This window comes from Sorex araneus, chromosome 8, assembly GCF_027595985.1.
Source record: "Sorex araneus isolate mSorAra2 chromosome 8, mSorAra2.pri, whole genome shotgun sequence".
In the NCBI taxonomy this organism is placed as follows: Eukaryota; Metazoa; Chordata; class Mammalia; order Eulipotyphla; family Soricidae; genus Sorex; species Sorex araneus.
Window position 1 is genome coordinate 48,216,974 of NC_073309.1, and position 19,861 is coordinate 48,236,834.

The following is a 19,861-nucleotide window of genomic DNA, read 5'->3' on the forward strand; positions in this document are numbered from 1 at the left end:
ATATCAGCTCCGGCTCGAGATACCACCAGCGTCCCGCTGGTCCATGTACATAATTTTTCCCCTTATATCCCATTCCCACGCCACCAAGTCTGTTTGCTTAATGGACATCACACTATGTTTGACACCACGCCGCGTTTCTTCCCGAGAAAGAAGGATATTTCTTCTCAGCCGGCTTGGGGATATAGCTTAGTTCAGTCTAGAGAGATGGCTACCACTTTGATTGCCTTCAATATTTCAACAAAATACTTACTATTCTTGTTAGGATCTCCCACAAAAGTCCGACCCATTAAGAAGGAACCATTACGTATTGCTGATACTAAGATGACATTAGGTCGCGCGGCCGCGCGGTTTTGGGTTTCTGTCTAAAGTCCAGGGAAAATTCTGTCTGAAATTCTATCACTACAATCTTTTACCCTTTTATGGTGCTCATAAGATGGGAAAACCTAGAGAAATACCGGCCCCCCCGCACGGGCGGAAGTGGGAAAGCTCCCTTGTCCTCCTCCGTCATACTGGGGCTGCGGGCGTGGAGAAGTGGGAAAGCCCACGTGGCTGCACTCTCTTTAAGTGTCCGATGTGGGCGGAGACCAGTACTTCCCCGCCCTCGATCTCCCGCCAGCCGCGCCGCGCATTTGGGTGCGTCTCTCCATTTTGTGCTCAGAGAAGTGGGGTGGAGTCTGTGCTGTGCTCAGGAGAAGTTGAAGGAGAGAGAGAGAGAGATTAAAAAAAAGAGAAACGCCGGGCCCCCGCATGGGGGACCTGGCGGAAACGCTCAAGTCACATACTGCAGGTTGCTGGCGGGCTGCTGGTGTCCAAAGCAGCTTCCTCCTCTTCCTCAGTCATTCTGGGGCTGCAGGCGCAGAGAAGTCCTGATCCACCTTTTGGATCCAGAAAACAGAAGACCGGATAAGACCATCAGCAGACCCTGAGGATGATGGACCCCTCTCCCAGAAAGTTCCTCAAACTCTCCCTGATTAATTCAGCCCCAAGAAGGCCATCACCACTTCCAACATCCCTGGTAACCTTCTTAGCAATGGACTTTTATCTGGAAAGGAGCCCCACGTGGGGGCAGGTTGAAGAAACCCTATAAAAGCCACCTTGAACAAAGGAAGGGGGCGCATATGCTGCCTGAGCCCATGTGCTGCTTATGCCCACATGGCTGAGCACATGTGTCGCCCACATCTCCCCTCTTGAGATGTGGACTTTCATGCTTTCGTGTCTAAAGCTTGGATGTGTGTAGGGGCTCTCTCCACTCTAGGAGAAGCCCGAGTTCTCTCTTGAGCACGTTACTATTACTATTCTCTCTCCCACTTATCCTTTCTCCTTCCCTCAGAAACCTCTAAATAAAATCTGTTTACTTCACTGCTTGTCTACTCCTGAAATCCTTTTCCGAGAGCAAGACAAGAACCCAGTAACCCTGGGTCCCTGGTGGTAGAGGCGGTTGTGGAGAAAGTGACCATCTTTTTTCTCCTCGCTTCACATAATTCACCTGTGGGGCCCACCAACATCAAGGGGTCCCACAGTCTGTGTTCATCAGGCATTACTGAAACCTAATCATAATTTTTGTTTCATGTTCAATCAATGCAGGGTTGCATGCACATGATGGCATCTTATGAGCCTGGCTACAAGGAGTTTCTTATTTTTATTTTAATTTTTTTGATTTTGGGGTCATGCCCAGCGATGCTCAGGGGTTACTCCTGGCTCTGCACTCAGGAGTTACTTTTGGTGGTGCTTGGGGGACCATATGGTATGCCAAGGACCGAACCCAGGTCAGCCGCGTGCAAGGCAAACATCCCACCCACTATACTGTTGTTCCAGCCCCCTACAGAGAGTTTCTTGACATCAGCATTTTCTTAGCTTGAAACAGAAGTTCATCCCAAGTGCAGACAGGGTGGACATCTTTGAAAATGGTCTTTCCACCAACCAGTAAAATCATCTCTTTAAACTAGGTGTTATGAATCCATTATAAAATCAATGATACATATCATAAATTTCATCATAACATATCCCCCTTTCGAGGTGGATATCAAACCACTGACCTCTCAACATCTTTGGTCAGCAAAACAGGATGATAATACCATTTTTAATAAGACATAGGGTCTGACCAAGAACACAAATAATTGTTTCCTATCCAGTCCCAATCCCCAGGGGCGCTGGCCACCAGTCCTAGGTCAGCATCAGGGTTCATGCGACAGCCAGAGGCAGTGGCAGCAGCCTGCAGAGATGGAGAGGCCCCAGGCCACAGCTCATGGCCCAAGGTTCATTCCTCACGCTTCTGCACTGCTGGATGTACACCTTCTGGGTTTTCATTGGGCAGCGCTGGGACCTCTCTGGCATCTGGACTTCCTCGGGTAGAGGGACATTATGGGTTTTGTGTTGCGATTCACTCTAGCAGCTCCAGAGTGGAGAATCCGCTGGGAGCCCTTTACCTCAACCTACTGGACACAACCCTTAAATCATCCTGCAGGCTCTGATTTTCACACGAGGGCAAATCACAGACACTTTGCTTTCTCTCTTTTCAAAAGGTCTGAATTTAAATTTAAATATCGTAAAACAATAATTATCATGGATGTCTCAGGGGCTCCTCTAAGACCCTCCATGACCATCTTCCCTTTCTTCCAATCATCAATTTTTATTTATTTATTTATTTATTTATTTAAATGAATTATTGTGAGATACACTTACAGAGTTAAAAACTTTCATGATTGCATTTCAGTCAAACAATGTTCAAGTATCCACCCTTCCACCAGTGCCCATTCCCCACCCACAATGTTCCCAGTATCCCTCCCCCACCCCCACCCCTTCCCACCTCCTGCCTCTGTGGCAGGCACAATCCCTCTTACTCTTTCTGTCCTTTTGGGTGTTATGGTCTGCAATACAGGTAACAAATAGCCATCATGTTTGGTCCATAGTCTACTTTCAACATGCATCTACTATCCCGAGTGATCTCTCCAACCATCATTTATTTAGTGCTCCTCTCTCCGTCTCAGCTACCTTTTCCCCTAGTCCATGAGATTGGCTATCAAGATGTGGGGCAGTCCTCCTGACCCTTATTTTAACTGTCCTTAGGTGTTAGTCTCCTATTATGTTACTTTATAGTCTACAAATGAGTCCAGTCCTTTTATGTCTGTCCCTGTCTTTCTGACTCATTTCACTTAGCATGATACTCTCCATGTTGATCCACTTACATGCAAATTTTATGACTTCATTTTTTTCTAAACAGTTGCATAGTAGTCCATTGTGTAGATATACCAAAGTTTATTTAACCAGTCATCTGTTCTCAGGCACTCAGGTTTTTTCCAGATTCTGGTTATTGTAAATAGTGCTGCAATAAACATACAGGTGCATATGTCATTTCTACTGTACTTTTTTGCATCTCCAGATATATTCCCAGAAGTGGTATTGCTGGGTCACATGGGAGCTTGATTTCTAGTTTTTTGAGAAATGTCCATATTGTTTTCCAAAAAGGCTGGACCAGTCGGCATTCCCACCAGCAGTGAAAGAGAGTCCTTTTCTCCCCACATCTACACCAACACTTATTGTTTTTGTTCTTTTGGATGTGTGCCAGTCTCTTTGGTGTGAGGTGACAATCTCATAGTTGTTTTGATCTGTGTCTCCCTGATTATTAGTGATGAAGAGCATTTTTTCATGTGCCTTTTGGCCATTCTAATTTCTTCTTTGAGAAATTTTCTCTAAATATAGTATCATGTCATCTGCAAATAGTGACAATTTGATTTCTTCCTTTCCTATTTGGATGCCCTTAACGTCTTTTTCTTGCCTGACTGCTATTTCTAGTACTACCAGTACTATATTGAATAATAGTGGTGAGAGTGAGAATACTTATCTTGTCCCTGATCTTAGAAGGAAGGCTCTTAGTTTTTTCCAGTTGAGGATGCTTGCTGTAGAATTGTAGTAGATGGCTTTGACTAATTGAGTTCCTTCAATTCCCATTTTGGTGAGAGTTTTCATCATAAATGGGTGCTGGATCTTATCAAATGCTTTCTCTGCATCTATTGATCTGATCATATGGTTTTTGTCCTTTCTTTTATTGATCTGATTAATTATGTTGATTGACTTGCAAATGTTAAACCATCCGTGCATCCTTGGCATGAACCCACTTGGTCATGACGTATAATCTTTTTGATGAATTGCTGGGTTCTATTTGCTAATACTTTTTTGAGGATCTTAGCATCTGTATTCATCAAAGATATCAGAAAAGACATCAGATATCAGATAAAGAAAGACATCAGATATCAGATATCAGATAAAGAAAAGACTAACCAATAGTATCCAACATCTATCTACCCATCTATTTATCCATCCATCCATCATCAATCTGTCCATCCATTCATCCATCATCCTCTCTGTGCAGAAATATCCTCCTGGGGAAGAGTCTCAGTACCTGCTCTGGAGCAGGGCCCAGGGCACAGTGGAGGTTAGAATAATGGGTCCCAGACATCCAGGTCCTAATCCCTGAACCTGTGATGGTCCCTGACATGGACAAAGCCCTTTGCAGGAGGATGAATTCAGGGTCTTGGGTTGGGAGTTTCTTCTACATGGCTGACACCTGGGTCCTTCTACAGAAGAGAGGGAGGCAGGAGGGCAAAGAAGAGAACCGGGTATGACACCAGGACAGTCTCAGTCCCTGCTGGTGACAAGGGGCAGCGGGGAAGGCTTGTCACCACGGGGTTCAGCAGGGACAGCGACCTAGTGTAGTAGGCACAAGGATCCACAATCTGATCTTCACCCTCACTTTTGCCTTTAAACAGTCCCCAGAAGTATCCCTGATTGATTCACCAGGGCCCTTTCCGTGAACTGTAACTGAGCTGTAACACTAAGTAACCAGCATATCTGCTGGGCACCTGCTGTGGCATGACTAAGTAGAGTTCCGCCACTATGCTAAAAGCTTCTGTGCTTCTGGACAGCTTCTATGCTACTATTCAAAAAGTAAGGGGGGGATCAGTGTACAGGGAGAGCTTTGTCCTGAGGTCAGCATCCTGAGGTCAGCCCTGAACTCACCTGCCCCTGCTCCAGCATCTCTAGGTTGGTCCATCTTTGTCCTCTGTTGGTGGATCCTGGGAAGTGCCGGCTTCACTCTGCACAGCTGCATAGGAGACAGGCTGGAAAGGGGAGATTCAAACCTGACCTGCAAGGTCCTTTCAGACAAAACCAGTGACTCTCCCAATAGCCCCTCGGCCCAGAGGTCAGGCCTGTGGGTCATTCTCTCTGGGGGCCAGGCAGTTTCCCCAGATGCATCTTGAGGGGCCGACAAGGAACACCCATTAAAATGTAGACCCCACGTTTGAGAGACAGCACAGGAAGTGGTGCTGGCCTGGCTGGCACATGTTTTGCCCACTGGGGGGGCTTGTGTTTCTTCCTTGAAAACACATGATTCTCCAGCTCTGCCCTGGCTGACCCCCAAACTCAGAGTCAGGAGTGCAGAAATGTAAACTTACCAGCAGCCCTAGCACAGAGCCAGCAAACTAGGGTCGGTTGTGAGTAAGTGTGAGAGATTTGGGAGCCACAAATGGGGTGCTCCTGGGAGAGCAACTGGGCAGTGCTCTGTGGGCACCTCATCCACCTCAGCACCCACCCACACTTACCCTGTGATCAGGGGCGCTGTGGGGGTCCTGACCTGTGGACACAGAGCAGACGCATCAGGAACCTGCAGGCAGTCATGGGCAGACCCAGGGGCCTGGGGACCATGACTGCAGGCCCACAGGGCTCCCCTTCCCTCAGAGACCCACAGTTCTAAAACAGGGTTGGGGAGAGGTTTTATTCAGTAACTCCTCGGGATTCACTTGATTCTTTCCTTTCCTTCCTCTGCAGTGTCAGAAATCACACCTGGCATCTCACATATGCAAGTCACATGTTCCACCACTGAACCTTATCCCGGCCTGTTATTAATTTTCAATCAATGAATCAATACCACAAACCCTATCCGGCCTGTTATTGGATATAAATCAATAAATCACACAAGCCAAACACTATCCCTGCCCCATTATTACCAATAGTAGTAGTAGTATTGGGTTTTAGCCCACAACCAGCGAAGCTCAGGGCCCACTGTTGGCTCTGCACTCAGCGAACACTGCTGGTGAAGCTGGGGGACCACATAGGGTGCTGGGATCAAATCCGGGTTCGCTGTGTGCAAGGCAGGAACCCTATCTGCTCTACTATTGCTCTGACCTCCAGCCCTATAATCAATCAATACTGACTGAGTCCATCATGGCTTGTTAATTCACTTGTCCCTGCAAGTTTTCACAAGTCAACCTCAGCTCCTGCTGGGGACCAGGGTTCCAGTTCCTGTTGCCCCCTCCTGTCTGTAGGGGCATCAGGGGGTCTCTTTTAGCAAGGGATATGAGGGACAGCTGGGGGGTGTCACTCTGCCCTCGGCCTCCCTGTGCCCCTGGTTGGCTCCCAGTGCTGACAAGCCTATAATCGGGGGCCTCACTCTCTCGGGTGGAAGACCAGCCCCCTGCCTCCAGTGACCCTGTCTGCAAGGTCGGGGCCGCCCAGCTGTGGGGACACGCAGGACAGGTTGCTTGGGGGGACGAGCACAGAGCCTTGCTCGGGGTCGGGCTCAGGGATTTGGGCTCAGGATGTTCAGGGCTGACACACGGGTGGGGAATGTTCCAGAAGGGAGACACTCACGGGACTGTCTCCGACCCCAGGAATAAACCAGGGCCACCAGCACAGCCACAACCACGATTCCTGAAATGCAGAGGCTGATCCAAAGAGCCGAGAGTGAGGGTGACAGTTCCTGGGGAGATCCTGGGAGGAGAGGAGGAGGCAGGGGGTTAGGATCAGAGACTTTGGGGTCCCGCTGCTCACAAACATCGCCCCTCACTCCTGTGTGCAGTCCCTACTGTTACTCCATAGAGCTCTGTGGTTCAGGAGTTGGGACCCGAGACTGACCAATCACAGTATTCCCCTCGTGACACTGCTGGATTGGTTCCTGGAGGTCATGTGAATTCAAGGAGCCAATGAGAGACAGGTCTGGGACTTTGAGCAGAGCTATTGAAAGCGCTGCTATCTTTCCCTCTCCATTATTGAACGGTGTGATGGGAATCTGAAAAGCCTACAGATCCCCTGTCTTGTGAGGATGAGTCAGAAGAACAGAGCTAGCATGGAAAAAATGACAGGAAAAAATACAGATCCTGGTTTATACACATAACTAGGGCACCTAGATTGTATCATACCTGAAGCTACCTTTAAATAATGTGCCACTTTCCTGGACACCTCTGGTGTTTGAATAAATGTAATGACCAGAGTTCTGCCTCATTCCCCTGGAAAGGCCTTTCTGAGTGTCCAGCAGAGGCCATGGCAGGAGTCCAGGAGCATCTCAAAGCTGAGGGGTTCTTTACCAGGGACTCTCCTATCACCTCAAAAGGGGCAATTCTGCTCGGCCTCCTACTGGGGTGTCTCCTGTTCCCCACTTGTCCTCACCTGGGAGCTGGACTCTCATGGCTGCCTGGCCTGTCCCCAGGGCATTGGAGACACAGCAGATGAAGGTCGTGTTGATGGACTCCTCAGTGGGCTGGATCAGGAGCCGGGAGCCCTGGGGTACAGCACAGGGGGGCAGGGGGCCCATGGTCCTGGGGGGACACAGGCTGGTTAGAACACCGTCTCTGCTGGAGCCCAGAGTGACAGGGACTGAGGAACCCAGCACTGCCCCCTGTGTGACCCAAGTTGAGGGGTACCTGGAGTCCCCCCAACTCTCCCTCTCCCCCACAAGTGCTCAGCAGGTCCTGAGACCCGCCTTCAGAATCCATCGAGAACCTTCTAGTCCTCAGGACCTGTGTGGCCTCCACTCCTACCTTGTCCCCTGGTTCCTGCTTCCTTGTCATTCCCCAACACACACACCTGGTGGTCTGAGAGAATTTACTGGAACAGAGCTCAAGCCCAACTCTGTTCAGTGCTGCCACCTCAGTCAGAGGCAAGTCAGTTCCTTAGATGAATCCCATCACCTCAGATCCAGTACTAGTTTCAGCCTCCTTTGTTGTAATCTCTGCTTCATTAGGGCTGTGACTGGGCAAATGTTGCACCTACTGGGTGCAAGTGATCTTTGACCCTGCATGGCCCAGTGCTGAGTGGGGAGTGTGGGGAATGCGGTAGGAAGGTGAGGACAGGCACAGAGCAGCCCTGGGAAGAGCTGGGGTACCTGCCCCCTGGGCTCAGCCCTTCAGAAACCATGTGTGCAAGACACTTTTTAAAAAATTGACTTATTTTTATTAAGGCACAGTGATTTACACAGCTATTCATAGTTAGTTTTAGACATACTATATTGCAGCCCTCACCCCACCATCAGTGTCAGCTTCCCCCACCACTGCTCCCAGGCTCCCTCCCATACAACCCCCCAACCCCTGCAGCCCGCCCTCTGACAGCAAATTTCTGAGTACGGTTGTTAAAGTTTAGGTCTCATGACATTATTGTAGCTTGTGAGTGAAGGGTGCTGGGGATACACCCACCTGGGGGTTGCGCACTCCCACACGAGGTCTTTGCCCACTATTGAGCTGAGCTCCAGCCCCAGAACTAGACATTTAACAGGGAACAGAGGGGACTTTTCTCCCTGGATCCTTTTGGCTTCTCCCTCCTCTCAGTCCAGAACCCCATTCCCCAGTCTCCTCTCTCAGAGCAGAGATTCCATTCCAGTCTCCCCCCCTTAGACTCTGATCAGCCCAGAACTCACGTGCTCCAATTATAGCTCTTGGGCTCCGGGTTGCTGCGGGCGTCACAGGTCAGGCTGGTCTCCCTGTGGCTCTGCTGCCCGATGTCATCATAGAGAGAGATGGAGACCTGGGGGGCATCTGGGAAGGGAATAGGGATGGGCTCAGGGACAGGAACCCCGAGGAACACACACTCAGGTGGGGTTCAGGTCCCGCAGGAACAGCTGCAATGGGAGGCCTGGGGGAGGGATGTGGGTCCCTGAGGGACAGAGGGCTAAAGGTTTTGGGGTGGGAGGGCAACTGGGCACTGCGTCTCAGGATCCCCATATCTGAGCTTCTGGACAGTCGGTGTGGAGGTACATCACCAGGCCATCAGGAAGGACTGGGACTCTCCCCAGTGGGGTTCGGAGTGTCCAGCAGTGCAGTGTAGACCCCTGATGGGCTCAGTGTAAGTCGTGTGAAGGTGTCAGAGCAGAGATGGTGGATCACAGCCCCTGGGGGCCAGAGTGATATTTGGTGATATTTGGTGTGGGTGGCTGGGAGGGTGGGGAGGGTATCAGACACTCTGGGGTGTACGCACCATGGGGGACACTCAGGACATGGCCCCAATGAGACCTACATCTGGCTGTACTGGGGTCCTGATCTGGGGGCGCTAGTGGGGGTGAGACTGTGAGAGGAGGACCAGGCAGATGGTGTTGAGGCCGTGTAGACAGCCATGGGGCAGCAGGGAGGCAGCTGTGGGGCAGGGAGGCACCCCTGAGAAGCCGGTGTAGATGGTATCATGGCGGAGGGCAATGGGTTCTGCACCAGGAAGGACAGTGTAGACTCTTCTCCTGTAGGGCCAGTGTAGACAGGGCAGGAAGGGAAGGGTGTCCATGGAGACCAGGTCTCAGCAGCCAGTGTAGATGACACAGGGAACAGTGAGAATCCCCCTAGGTGTGATCTAGACCACTGGTGTAGACCATGGATAGTGCTGAGCAGCCCAGGGAGCCAGTGTAGACCAGCGGCTTTTTGTTGTGTTCTGTTTTTGAAGTAAAACAGATTTGATTTGGAGGTTTTGGAGGGGAGGAGAAAGAGGAAGTGAATAACATGTTCAAGAGAGAACCCGGGCTTCTCCAGGGGCAGATAGAGCTCCCACACACATTCCAGCATTAGGCATGAAAGCATGAAAGTACACATCTCAAGGGGGGAGATGGGGGGACACGTGTGCTTGGCCACATGGGCACAAGCAGCACAGGGGCTGAGGCAGCATATGTGCCAACCATTGGTTTTTAATACTGTTGCACCTACAAGCCAGTGAAAATAGAAATATTTGGCCAGCTGCTACGGCAGAAACAAACTGTATTATTTCTACTGGGCCAGAGAGATTGTGGAAGCCTCAGCCCGCCAGGAGTGAACCCTGAGAGCAGTTAGGAGTAAGCCCTGGTTACAGGTAGGAGAGGCTTAAAAGACAAAAGTATTTGGTGCTTTCCTTTTAAATTTAGCTCATAAAATGAGATCTATAATTCTATAAAGATAACTTGAGAGGGTGCTGGAGGGTCAGTGCAGCGGGCAGGGTGCTTGCTGAGCATGTGGTTCACCTGATTTTGATCTCAGCAGCACCACCAGGAGTGATTCTGAGTGCAGAGCCGGGAGGAACCCCTCAGGACCCGTGGGTGACCCAACAACCCCACCCTGAGAAAGTATCTGAGCTTGGGGGAACCAACTCCCCCTCCCCCAACCTCCCTCCCCAGCCCAGCCCGGCCGCACTCACAGAACACCCGAAGCCAGAAGGCCGCGCTCCTGGTCCCGCCATGGGCCATGGTCACCTCGCACGTGTAGTTGGCCTCGTCCTCCGGCTGCAGCCCGCGAACCAGCAGCGAAGCGTCCCGTAGCTTTGGGCCCCACCATTCGGACGCGAATTCCACGTGGCCGCGTTCTGAGATGCTGGGCCTGGACAGCGGGTGGAGGGCTGCCAGGACGCTGGATTCACCCGACGGTGCCCGCCGCGTCCACGTTACCTGCGTCACTTTCGGGGTGCCGGACCCCCGAAATTGCAGCTCACAGGGCAGCTTCACTATGTCGCCCAGGCGGCCGTGCACCTCTATGGGTGCCCACACGGTCATCTCAGGCATCTCGGTCATCTCATTGGCTGGAAGAGAGTGAAACATGGGTCTCAGGCTTACAGGACCCTGGTCAGGACGGGGAGGAGTCCCTGAGGCTGCTCACCTGGGTGTGCACCTTGGTCCAGGGGTCTAGGGCGGGTGTGTGGGGGGGGCGCAGAACTAGGGTTGCGTCCGTCCACTGCGGGGCACCTGCTTCTCTGTTACTATCAGCACTATTTTATTGTAGTATTTTTTTTTCTTTCCCCATTTTCACTGCTGCACCCTGCCTTACTACGCTGGTGACTGTCCTTTTCCTGCAAGCATCTTCCCAGTCCCGCACCCACCCGCACAGAGTACTTCCCTCCCCGTGACCCAGCGCCCCTCCACACCCTCCCCACGGACACGGCCTTCACACCCAGCTCACCAGCTTGGGTGCTTTGACTATTTGCTGTTCCTTTATTATATTTGTTATATCCTACATATAAGAGGGGTTTAAAAAATTATCGTGAAGATAGTAATAAAGTCAAACTTATGAAATCTCACAAAAAATTATAGATCAGTAAGTGGATTTAAAAAATTTCCCCCAATATTGTATAACTTTCTCTTTTTACAGGTTTATATTTATTTTCCCTTTTTGTTTATCTTGGGCACCCGGTGGTTGTTCAGGTTGCACAGAATCATAATAATTCCTAAGACCAATACTTAATATCTTCATATGAGATACAAAATTTTTCACTAATTTTCTTATAAGGAAATACTTTTTGATCATTCTATTAGCCCTTAATGGGTAACAAGCAATATAAAATACATTATGGAGAGCCTGCTATGGGGGCATGTTTGACAGGTGACTGGGAAAATGGACACAGTGGTGCAGGGAAGGTGAGAGTGGTGGTAGAATTGTATTGGAATATTGAATGTCTGTAACAATTCATCATATACAACTTTGTAGCCCAGGGTGATGTTTAAAGTGTGTGTGTGGGGAGAGGGGAGGAAGAACACAAGAACCTTTGCCAGATGGGCCCAGAAAAACCCTATTTGGCAACTTCCCTTGAGGGGCCGCTTTCTTCCTTTTTCCTTTATTTTACAGGGTGGGGGTGTTAGGACCCACTTAGCCGGAGAACTGCAATGACAGGCTCTGAGTAACTGAGGCCTCTTCCAGGAACAAGAAAAGCAGAAAAACCAGATACTTCTGTCAGAGAGTACATCCCCGAATCAGATTCTCTGGAAAGTAACTGTCGGGGAGGTGGGCTGGATGTTGCGGGCCAAAACAACAACAACACAAATATGCGTGTACTCTGTAGGTAATAGAAATTTGCTGAGTAGACCTTTCCACTGCTGCACGAGCATGATCCCAGAGGCCAACTAAACTACTTTGGGCACCAGCAGCTCGCAGAAATGTCTCTAGACTGTGAACTGAGCCACTACCCCATGCTACGCCAGGAGGGAAAGGTTTTTCTCTCTTGGCTTTTCCATCTTATGAGCACCACAAAAGGGAAGTAAATGCTTGCAGCGATGCAATTCCTGGAAGAAATTTTCCTGGACTTTGTTACTAAAATACAGAAATGCAAAATCACGCGGCCGCAACGGTGACCTCATATCTCTCAATTTCTGCAATGTAAAACATTATCAAATGGTTCCTTTTCAACAGGTCTGACTTTGGGGGTAAACTCCAAACAATAATAGTGAGTTTTTTGTTGAAATATTGAAGGTAATCAAAGTAAAGTGAAATCTATCAGCTACACAGTCGGGGGGGGTGGGGCGCTCCTGGTGGTGGAAAATGTGCACTGGTGATGGAATGGGTGTTGAGCATTGTATAACGGAGACTTAAGACTGAAAGCTCTGTAACTTTCCACATGGTGATTCAATAATAAATAAATAAATAAATAAATGTTAAAAAAAAAATTTGCTGAGTAATGCTGACTTGCCAAAATGAAAGTATAAGAACTTGCTGAACCTATTGCTCAGGGTCCTTGTTGAAGCCCGCTGTGTCAGGCAGACATTTGGATCCCAGCTAGCTGGAGCAATAAACCTCGCTATGTGATTTGCAATATCGGTTGTGTTCTCTGTCCTTGAGGGGTGGTCGACTCCGAACTCTAACAGGGGCAGATGAGGTGATTGGGCCCACACCTGTCTATACTCAGGGCTTACTCCTGGCTGTGCTCGGGGACAATATGGGATCCCGGCCATGGAACCCTGGTTAGCACTTGACAAGTGAAACTCCCTAACCACTGGATTATCTCTCCATCTCTGAGACCCAGACATTTTCTCATGCTGGAAACTGGGACCAAGAGTGACTCCAGTTTCCTCTCTCCCTTCCTTCTTTCCTTCCTTCCTTCCTTCCTTCCTTCCTTCCTTCCTTCCTTCCTTCCTTCCTTCCTTCCTTCCTTCCTTCCTTCATTCCATCCTTCCTTCCTTCCTTTCTCCCTTTCTCTCTTCCTTTCTTTCTTTCTGTCTTTCTCCTGTTCTTCCTTCTTTTTTTTTTATTTGCACTTACAACGGCATTCAGGGATGACTCCTACCAGTGCTCAGGGACCCTGTGTGGTACTGGAGATTGAATCCAACTCAGCCTCATGGAGGCCTCTATGCTGTGCTGTCTCTCCAGCCCTGAGACCCCCAGTTCTTAACCACCCACTGATGTTCCCCAGCAGACAAAGTCCAGGGCTCCCCACAGTCAGGGTCCGAGCAACTGTAATAAGTTGCAACTTATTTGTTTTTGTTTTGAACTACTTGCTTCCCCTCTTGGAGCTTCAATTTTTTTCTTCTTTATCTTTTCTTCTTTTCTTTTTCAGAGGAGGTGGGGGCCACATACAGCTGTGCGCCAGTGCCCTACACACTGTGCTCTCTCTCCTTCTCTCTCTGACCTCAGCACCATCATATCTGGAAGGGCTGATGGTTATGAAGCAGCAGAGCAGCAGACACACAGAGAAATAGAAAACATACAGATCTACAGAGAGAGCCGAATCCATAAGGTACATAGAGGAAAATGTAGGCAGAACCCTCCATGACTTTGAAGCTAAAAACATCTTGAAGGATGAAACAGCACGGACCAAGCAAGTGGAAACAAACATCAATAAATTGAACATTAAACTAAGAAGTTTCTGCATCTCAAAAGAAACATTTACTAAAATACAGAAAGATTCCACTGAATAGGTATTTACCCAATACCCATCTGATGAGGGGTTAATAGCCAGCATATACAAGACACTAGTAGAATTGTACAAGAAAAAATTCCTCCAACCCCATCAAAAAATGGGAAGAATAAATGAAGAGAAGCTTCCTCCAAAAAAGAAAAAATACAAATGGCTAAAAGGCACATGAAAAAAATGCTGTACATCTCTAATCATCAGGGAGAGGCAAATCAAAACAACAATGAGATATCATCTCACCCCAAACATACTGGCATACTGGCATACATCAAAAAAGAACAAAAACAAACAGTGCTAGGGCAAATGTGGGGAGAAAAAGACTATTTCATTGATGGGGGATTGCAACTAGTCCAGCTTTTTTGGAAAGAAAATGGGCATCCTTAAAAAACTAGAAATTGCGGGGCCGGAGCGATAGCACAGCGGGTAGGGCGTTTGCCTTGCACGCGGCCGACCCGGGTTCGATCCCCGGCATCCCATATGGTCCCCCAAGCACCGCCAGGAGTGATTCCTGAGTGAAAAGCCAGGAGTAACCCCTGTGCATCGCTGGGTGTGACCCAAAAAGCAAAAAAAAAAAAAACTAGAAATTGAGCTTCCATATGACCCTGCAATACCACTTATGGGAATACATCCTGAGGGTACAAAAAGCATCTGCACCTGTGTGTTCATTGCAGCACTGTTCATAATAGCCAGAATCTGGAAACCACCAGAATGCCTGAGAATAGACAACTGGTCAAAGAAACTTTAGCACATATACACAATGGAATACTATGCAGCTGTTAAGAAAGGTGAAGTCATGAAATTTGCTTATAAGTGGATGGTGATGGAGAGTATCACGCTAAATGAAATGAGTCAGAAAGAGAGGGACATACATTGAATGACTGCACTCATTTGTGGAGTACAAAATGAAATAATATGAGATTGACACCCAAGAACAGTAGACACAACGGCCAGGAATATTGCTCCATAGTTGGAATCCTGCCTCATGAGCTGGGGGAGAAGGCAGTTAGAATAGAGAAGGGATCACTGAGTCATCAATGGTTGGAGGGATCGTTCAGGATGAGAAGTGTGTGCTGAATGAAAGTAGATAGAGGACCAAGCGTGACCGCCTCTCAGTATCTATATTCGAAGCCATAATGCCCAAAAGTAGAGAGAGAGGATGTGTTGGGGACTGTTCAGGACCCTGAACAAAAGAGGACCCCGAAACCTGTACCCTGGACAAACCGGAAAATTCCATTACCAGCGTTTTCATAACCTGAGGCACAGTTGCCCTGTGACAAAGAAAATAGCTAAACTCAAGAAGTAAAAGTAGCCCAGGGCAGTTAACCACGAAACCCCCAAAAGCCCGTAAAGTAGAATACCTTCCTTTACACTAAAAGCCTTGTGCATTCCTCCTGACAGATGCTCCTGCCAGATAAACCCTTGCCTTCCCCTCCTCACTATTTCTCAACTGACTCTTGGAGAATGTTGTAAGCCCACCAAATAACACCCCGAACTTTTCCTTATTTGGTCTGAGAAGACACTTCCCTGATGATTGACAACTCATGTACCAACCCCCTGCTAAGAAAGGTATAAAACCAGCATGACTGCCAATAAAGACGTTCTTGATCGGCATGTGTTGTCTTGAGCCTCTTTTTACTAACCTCACCAGTTTTATTTTCAGATCAGGACCGCTCATAGAACCCACCCAATTAGGAGCGCTTTCCTCTGTTGTCTCTCCGCGGGCCGGAGAGATTTCCAGGGGAACGCGCAACTGGCGCCCAGCATGGTTTCGTGAGAAAGGCCACCCGATCGGACAGCAGAGCGACGAATCCGGAGCCCTCTCGTAAGACGTCAGGTACTCCCCCTAGGGCGACGCGGAGCTGGGTTAGTCTAATAAGGTACCTTTTCACCGCCGTCCCATTCACCCCTCTTAAAGATGGGGTCAGCCCTCCACCAGGAGGTAGGACTTTCTTTAGTGACGTAGCCTGTAGGTGGTCCTGGGAGGGGGGGTGTTCCCGGCGCGCCTTCCGCCCAGAGATGAACCGAGAGCCGTGGCACAAGAAGCAGAGCCTCCGCGCCTATTGACTATGATCCTGAGTTCTCCTAACCCATTTTGGCACCAGAGCGGATTCTTGCAGCCATCCATTTTGACTGTGAACTGAGCTAAAATATTAGAAACCCAAAACCGGCTATCGCGGCCGCGCGGACTCAAAGTCTTCACTCTTAGCAATGAAGAGAAATTATTAGATGATGCCTATTCAGCAGGCCTGATTGTTGGGGAGAATTTCCAATCAACAATAGTGAGTTCTGTATGGAAATATGGAATGTACTCAATATATATAGAGAATAATGGGAATATCATTAGCTACTTAGATGGGGGTGGGGTGGGAGGGGGGTGTATTGGGGTTCTTGGTGGTGGAACGGGTGCACTGGTGAAGGGATGGTGGATTAATCAGTATTTGACTGTGACTTAAACCGGAAAGCTTTGTATTTTTTTTTCTTTTTTTCACGGTGGTTCAATAAAATATTTCTTTAAAAAAAAATTAGAAAAACTTGATAATTCTTAGAATTTACCACAAATAAAAAGACGCATTCTTTTTTCTTTTTCTTTTGAAAAAAAAAATATGCGGTCAGGCATTAGCCAGGAAGTTGAATTTATTAAAGGCATTCAGCAAGAATTGCGTGATAGACATATCGAGGTTAGGAAAAGGGATATTTTAAAGTTCTTCCTTTTTGTTCACAAGATTTGTCCCTGGTTTGTTGTTACTTGTCCCACGATCAATTGTGATTCTTGGGAGCGGGTAGGCTCCGAGCTCACTTCCTTTTTTGCTTCTAAAGGGTCGGAGGCTGACAAAAGATTTATGCTCCAATACTGGTCGCTCCTCAAATCCATTATCACTGGTGCCCACGACAACCCTCGTTCGGCCCAGATTATGGGCACAGCCCAAGAGCGCTTAGAGGTGGTCTCCAGGGGCTGTTCCCATGCCGCCTCTCGCGCCCAATCCCTCTTGGACCTTCCTACTGTTGCTTCTGATCCCCACCCTCCGAGACCCGAATCCCTGCCCCTGGACAAGGGCATGATGACTTTAGAAATCAACGGGAAGGAGCTTTCGGGTCTGATTGACACTGGTGCAGATGTAACAATCATTGCCAAAAAAGACTGGCCAAAAGGGTGGCCCCTCACCCCCTCGCTGACCCACCTTCAGGGTACAGGCCAATCCCAAAACCCTATGTTAAGTTTGTCCCCACTTGATTGGCGCACCTAGGAAGGCAAATCTGGGACTGTATGCCCTTATGTTCTGCCTGGGCTCCCTGTCAATCTCTGGGGCCGGGATATTTTCTCACAAATGGACCTTTTACTAATTGACACCAAGGGCCCCTTCCCATTGAAAAATTACAGGCCGCCAAGTTGTTAGTGCAGGAACAGCCCGGCACCCCACCCCCATTTTTGTGATAAAAAAGAAATCCGGTAACTGGAGGCTCCTCCATGACCTCCGGGAAATAAATAAAACTATGATCCCCATGGGCGCCACCCAGCCTGGCTTCCCTTGCCCGTCGGCTATTCCCCACGGCAGCTCTAGGATTGTCCTTGATCTTAAGGATTGCTTTTTCTCCATTCCCCTCCACCCAGAGGATTGCAAACGTTTTGCCTTTTCTCTCCCTGCCACAAACTGTGCTGGGCCCAGCCCTCGCTTCCATTGGAAAGTCCTGCCCCAAGGCATGGCCAATAGCCCTACCCTTTGCCAAAAATACGTTGCTTCCATTATTTACCCTTTTCAGGCTCTTTATCTCTCCATCTAACTTTGTTCATTACATGGACGACATCCTCTTGGCCGGTGCAGCCGCTGACCTGCTTCACTCGGCTGCGCAGCATCTGACTCAGACGCTGCAACACAGGGGTTTCCGCATTTCCAAGGATAAAATACAGATGCACCCTCCCCAGCTTTTCCTTGGTTTTGAACTTGCTGCCATGTCCAAATTATTTGCCTCGACCCCTCAACCCTTTAATCTTTATACAGATAGCTTTTATATTGCCACCCCCTCTCCCTGGAACACACCAAAAGAAAATTGGCAGTTGGTGACTGCTACAGGATCTATGACCAGTAAATAAAACCACGGTCATTTTTGGGGGTACTTCAACCTGGACTGCCATCCCCAGCAGCCATTCCTTCAGAAATGTGTAAGACAGTACTCGATTTGAAAGACTGCTTTTTCTCAATTCCCTTGCATCCTGATGATCATCCCCGCTTTGCCTCTAGTTTGCTAGCTTCTAATTAGAAAGAGCCCAATGTACATTGGAGCAACCCCATTGTCAGGGGGATAAGACCAAAGGTAATGTGGACGCCCGTAGGGCAGGTTCAGGAATTTCAGTGTGAATGTGGTGAGTGGGGTGCGCACCCGTGTGAAAGAAGGACTGGTCCGAGCGAGTGCAGGAGTGTGCTTTGTGCGTGTGCCTTTAGTGTGTGTGTATTTGTCTCATTATCTTTCTCTTAGTTCTGCTTATTATTATCAGCAGAGAAGGCAGGAAAATGCAAGATCATGTGGTTGAGTGTTTAATTATATTAGGAATGAAAAAGTGTGTCGCTAAGGTGGTCTATCCGCATGGTTGATAAGAAGATACTAGCTCCCTGCCTCAGAAGTAGTCTTGACCTTAAAACTGTAACATCTGACAACTTAGGTTTCAACAACTTTGTCATGGATTGTTTTGCTGGTTTATATCAACAAAAGCACTTTCTTGACCCATTTTTAACAAGCAGGAAACTGGCTGGTCAGGCAGGGAAACAGGAAGCAATGTTCCCAATCTGTGGACAGGGCTTAACTTTGCCCTGGGGACTGCTCCTTCCTTTTTCAGTCTGTCAGTTTTCTCCCTGCCATTTCTGAAGGGTCAGATTGATAGATCAACTGCAGATGTGTGCACATGTACGTGTGGTGTTTTTAGTGAACTTATTGTCTGTCTGTTTGTCTGTCTGTCTGTCTCTCTATGTGGAACACTTGAGTGCTGGAGCCAGAGTGAAAATCAGTAGTAAAAATTAGGCCTGGGGAAAACAGGATCATCTCAAGAGATCAGAGTGATATGCAGTTCAGCAATTTAAAGGATCTATGTGATTTTGGAACCTGTTAGACCAGGTTTAAACAAAGATTTCTAATTAGAATGTGGCACCTGCTACGAAATTGAAATTTTTAGTCTAAATTTCTTATTGGAAGAACATTAATAGTTATTAATGATGTAGGCAGGTAGATAGGGAAAGGCCCTTGGCAATGAAACTTGGATTAACAAAGGCTCTTGGGAGGAGAATCCTGAGACTGACCCACCCGGTGGATACAGAAAACAGACCTGATAAGACCTTCAGCAGACCCTGAGGGGGTTGGACCCCGCTCCACGAAGTTCCTCAATTCCTTCGACCTCTCCCTTAATCTGATAAACTTCAGTAATCCAGCCCCAAGGAGACCCCAGAACATTCCAGATCAAGGCGAGCTGCAAGGAACCTATAAAAGCCGGCCAAATAGCCCATTAAGGCTTCCTCCACCCTGGAGAAGCCCGCGTTCTCTCTTGAGCGCGTTATTCCTACTGTTTTTTCCTTTCTACTTATCCCTTCCTCCTTCCCTCAGAAACCTCTAAATAAAATCTGTTACTTCACTGCTTGTCTACTCCTGAAATTCTTTTCCGCCAGCGAAGACAAGAACCCAGTAACTCTGGGTCCTGGGTGGTAGAGGCGGCTGGGGAGAAAGTGACCGTCTTTCTCCTCCCCGCTTCACGTAAGTCACCTGTGGGACCCACCGACATCATTAACAGTTGAAATTCTTTTGAATTCCAGTATCTGTACTATCTAGAAAAAGCTACAGAGCTAGAGCCAGAAAACTAACAGTGAAATAAGAATTCAGAGAGTGCAAGGTTTATCTTATAAGCCTCAGCCAATTTTAATGAGGAATTTAGCTGATTTTCAAGCAACAGAGGTACAGAAACCCTCAAAATAAACAAAGTTTACTT

The 19,861-nt window shown here is 48.3% G+C and overlaps 1 protein-coding gene across 2 annotated transcripts in view; it reads right to left on the minus strand.

Annotated features, from left to right (window-relative positions):
- Positions 1 to 386: 386 nt before the first annotated feature.
- Positions 387 to 19,861, minus strand: part of LOC129406810 (poliovirus receptor homolog) — a 31,398-nt gene continuing 11,923 nt past the window's right edge. The window contains exons 2-8 of one of the 2 annotated variants that reach the window (XM_055145994.1): positions 10,417 to 10,794; positions 8,687 to 8,804; positions 7,444 to 7,592; positions 6,649 to 6,768; positions 5,601 to 5,632; positions 5,017 to 5,117; positions 387 to 875 (exon numbers count right to left, since the gene is read on the minus strand). In XM_055145994.1, the coding sequence (XP_055001969.1) occupies positions 5,037 to 5,117; positions 5,601 to 5,632; positions 6,649 to 6,768; positions 7,444 to 7,592; positions 8,687 to 8,804; positions 10,417 to 10,794 (878 nt within the window). In that variant the 3' untranslated portion in view covers positions 387 to 875; positions 5,017 to 5,036. Of the gene's footprint in view, positions 876 to 3,550; positions 4,190 to 5,016; positions 5,118 to 5,600; positions 5,633 to 6,648; positions 6,769 to 7,443; positions 7,593 to 8,686; positions 8,805 to 10,416; positions 10,795 to 19,861 lie in introns of those variants that run through there. The other variant, XM_055145995.1, reaches the window with a different exon arrangement.